This window comes from Lactuca serriola, chromosome 1, assembly GCF_051521515.1.
Source record: "Lactuca serriola cultivar US96UC23 chromosome 1, Lser_US96UC23_V15, whole genome shotgun sequence".
NCBI lineage: Eukaryota > Viridiplantae > Streptophyta > Magnoliopsida > Asterales > Asteraceae > Lactuca > Lactuca serriola.
Window position 1 is genome coordinate 46,799,065 of NC_136408.1, and position 3,976 is coordinate 46,803,040.

At 30.8% G+C, this 3,976-nt stretch overlaps 1 protein-coding gene across 1 annotated transcript; it reads left to right on the top strand.

Annotated features, from left to right (window-relative positions):
- The first annotated feature begins 1,254 nt into the window (after positions 1-1,254).
- LOC145086952 (protein TIFY 10A-like) lies at positions 1,255-2,265 on the top strand. The gene is made up of 2 exons (XM_079024826.1): positions 1,255-1,479; positions 1,585-2,265. Exons 1-2 carry the CDS (start codon positions 1,317-1,319, stop codon positions 2,139-2,141), a joined length of 720 nt encoding a protein of 239 aa, XP_078880952.1. The 5' UTR covers positions 1,255-1,316; the 3' UTR covers positions 2,142-2,265.
- The last annotated feature ends 1,711 nt before the right edge of the window (positions 2,266-3,976 follow it).

Below are 3,976 nucleotides of genomic sequence, written 5' to 3' on the forward strand. Positions count from 1 at the left end.
AATTGGATATTTATCATTAAGATAATACAATTCTAAAAGATTGTTATACAAATTGTTTAATTATCATAATAATAAATAATACAATAAATCAAAAGTTAATGAAGTTTTATATTATCAAAGAATAAACACTCTTGAGATCAGTTAGTTTAAATATGTATCCATCTTATTCGATATTTAAAGTAATTACAATGTAAACAATATTATTTCAAAGTCAATGATACCGACATAATTATTTATAATAACGTATATTAATTATATGATAATATTCTACGCAACACACGGATATTCGCCTAACACATTCATTTGAAACCTCCAATTTTTCAACTTCTTTTTAAATTAATACATTAAATCCAATATTATTGTAATTTCAATATTAATTCATTATTCTCACTATAATATAGTTAGTTTGTTAATCTAAATATGATGTTAAATTTAAAACAAAATTTTTATAATATATTCAAAATCTATTTTTTTCTAAATAGCTAAAAAAATTTAAATATAAGATCTAAATAAAAAATGTCAAATTAACAAACAAAAGTTGATTAAATGTACTTTTTATAATAATAATTTTTTCCTCAAAGAGATAGTTTAAAATAAATTAAAAATATTAAAAGTTTAAATCAAATATTAAATATAAAATATATCAAAAGATAGTTTTAAAATTTATTAAAAATAATACATGCATAAATAAAATATTAAATATAAAACCTACATCTTAATTCAAAATTTACACACAACCTAAAGATACATTCGTTGAAATAATCTCTCTCACACACACACATATATATATATATATATATATATATATATATTTTTTTTTTTTTGAGTTTATTTTTATTTTTACGAGTAACAACTATTGAGATGATATGATTTTAACTAAAATAGTAGGTGCTACAAATAATTTTCATATGCCTATGTTTGATAACTATTTCGTATACCTATGTTTGATAATTATCATTTATTTAAAATACTTAAATTTTTTTAAAATAAATTAGTAAAAGAACTATTAATTTAAAATTATCAATGATAATATATTTATTTTAAAAAGATATATTTATTGATATTTTAATTACAAACGTAAGGAAGAAAGCAATTAGTGCCACTTGCTGGTTGGGCCCACTCTATTTGAACAAGTCCAATGTCAGTTTTTCACCGGCAAATACTTTTCGTTTTTGAAACTCGATTAACACGTGCTACAAAACACCGCTAAAAAATTTATCGACAGTTGTCTTCGGAGCACCATTTATCTGTACCCTCGTTTCTTATATAAAAACCAAAACCCTACTTTTCTTCTCAATCTCAATCCAATCTTAACCATGTCACCGGCTAAACAATACACCTCCACCACCGCCGCCACCAAGCCTCCGATGAAGAAGACCAGTTTTGCACAGACTTGCAACCAATTGAGCGTGTTTCTCAAAGAGAGAGGCAGTCTCAAAGATCTTCATCGTGGAATCAATCCGAAATTTGATGATACAGGTACACATCTTAATCCTCTATTACTCTTTTTCTTCTTTTTATTTCGATATCGAATTTGTGAAAGTTACCGAGGATTGATCGAAAGTTTTCCCTAATTTTTGACAGAGAAATCTCCGGCAGCGATGACGACTGTTGATTTATTAAGCAATATGGAAAATCAAGGTCAAAATACTGCACAAGCACAAGCCGAGAAATCAATGAATCTTCTTCCTCGTAATGATACCTTAGATTACTTCGCTACACTAGAAGATTCGACAAACAAAGCTGTTTCCAGTAAATCGGAATCGAAAACTGCACAAATGACCATATTTTACAATGGACAAGTGATCGTGTTTGATGATATACCGGCAGATAGAGCGAGAGAGGTGATGTTAGCAGCCGGAAGTTTTCCTCCGTCGAACGGTAAAGTCGACACCGGAGTTGAATTGGCCTCAACTTCAAATCAATTTTCTGATGTGCGCGGATCAAATCAACCGATTCACGTGCAATTTCAAGCCAACGGTTTGGATTTGCCGATTGCTAGAAGAGCGTCACTCCATAAGTTTTTGGCAAAGAGAAAGGAAAGAGCCGCCGTAAGATCGCCCTACCAATTACACAATCCGCCACCAGCCGCCGGAGCTTCCAAGAACGAACATAAGTTTGAGTTTGACCTCAATTTATAGCCATCCATTACGGATCTTAGTTTTGGAAGGAAAACACCATTTCCGCCAACAAGAAAATTTAATGTAGCCATAAATAATTTTATGATCATAAATTTTTTACTATATGATTATTCACTTTCACTTATTTCTACTTCATTACAGATTTACATTTACATTTACAATCTTTAATAGACAAGGAAGTATTTTAAATTTTGTGGAAGACGACATAGTGATACACTTTTTTTTAACACAAAAAGCAAGATTCAATGATTTGAACATTTTGGAAAAATTAAAACAAATGATTATGTACTTCGACTAAGTTGAATATCATGCGGTTTGTTAGTCTAAAATTTGAATAGTGCTCAACTTTATTTTGTTTAATAATCGAAAAACATCCCATTGAATATGAAGGCTTTTGTCTAACTCCATAGCAGTACTTTGTTGACAAAAAATAATAATGATAAGATCTAATACAAATCCAATTAAAAAATTCAATAGCGTAACGTTTTGAACGTGAGAAAGTGAAAAGGGTGTTTAGGGAAGATGAGGAGGGATAAAAAGGTTGGTCGGATCAAATCCCTATTATTGTATAGCGAATTGTATGGTTGTGCATAGCCATAAGAGATTGTTACGATTGATAAACTTCTTTAAGATAATCGTTTAAAATGTCATATGAATTATAATCTAGTACAATGATATTGATATATAAGAAGAAGAATGTTAGTAACAAATGAGAAAATAAATCACACACATAAGAACATAATATGTAACATGATTTGGTCAATGAGACAATATACCCACACTAGACGGTGGGATGAAGTATTCTTATTCACGAATTTGAAAAACGATAGTACGTTTGAATCCCTAGCTATCAACCTTATTAAACATACAAATTACAAAACATAACTCTAACTAGATAACTCTAACTAGAACAGGGTCGGGTGATCCTCAACCTACTCTAAACACATATCCCGTCGATATAGGAAGTCGGGTTTTCTTACTTTATCAGACGGGTCAAAATTCATTCGGGTCGTCAATTTTCAAGTCAAATTTAATAAACAATGTCCCCCAAAACCACGAAAACTATAAAGGGAATAAATTATTAAACTCGTCCCCATGGTAATCAAAATTGTTCGTTTAGCTCCTATCTTTTTTGCACTCAGGCCGTCCATATGTTATTTTTTTTACGTATTTCGTCCCTATCAGACATGAAAATACTATATTACCCTTATTTATTTTTTCATTAATTTAATTTCTTAGAATTATTTATTTATATTATTAGTTAATTAAGTGGGTCTCACCTATCTATCTCTCTCACACTCATCATTACCATCACCCTCACCTCTTTAACCTTGACCACACTTGAACATCTTCTTCACGAACACCGCTTCCTTCGACCACTACCAACACCACCGTCATCGACAGCCACCACAACCGTCATCGACAACTACCACCACCATTGGCGACCCTAACATCATCGCCTCAACAACGTTCTTTCCTTGCCACTACTAATAACATAACATCACTATCGTCATCGGCCTTCTTCTCTCTCACCCATCTGCGTCGTTACCACCACCTTATCTCTTTTCTCTATTCAAAATAACCCCACCATGGGAACCATTCATGTCCATCCTTATTTACATACAAAAGAAAAGACTTATATGCAACTTGACAACCACAAACAAAGACCCTTATGCAAACTTTTATTTAGGGTTTGTGTTTTTGTTATTAGAATTTAGCAAACTGATATTAAGTTTTCTAGATTTGAGCTAACTGGTTTTATTCTTATTAAATTTAATGTTTGTGTTTTTTTTTTGGATTGTTTTCATCTAGGGTTTGTGTTTTTCTATGTTGTT

Excerpts from the sequence above, each read along its gene's own strand:
- LOC145086952 (XM_079024826.1), top strand. The coding sequence starts at position 1,317 with ATGTCACCGGCTAAACAATACACCTCCACCACCGCCGCCACCAAGCCT. Across the intron at positions 1,480-1,584 it reads TCCGAAATTTGATGATACAG|AGAAATCTCCGGCAGCGATG; the intron begins GTACACATCTTA and ends AATTTTTGACAG.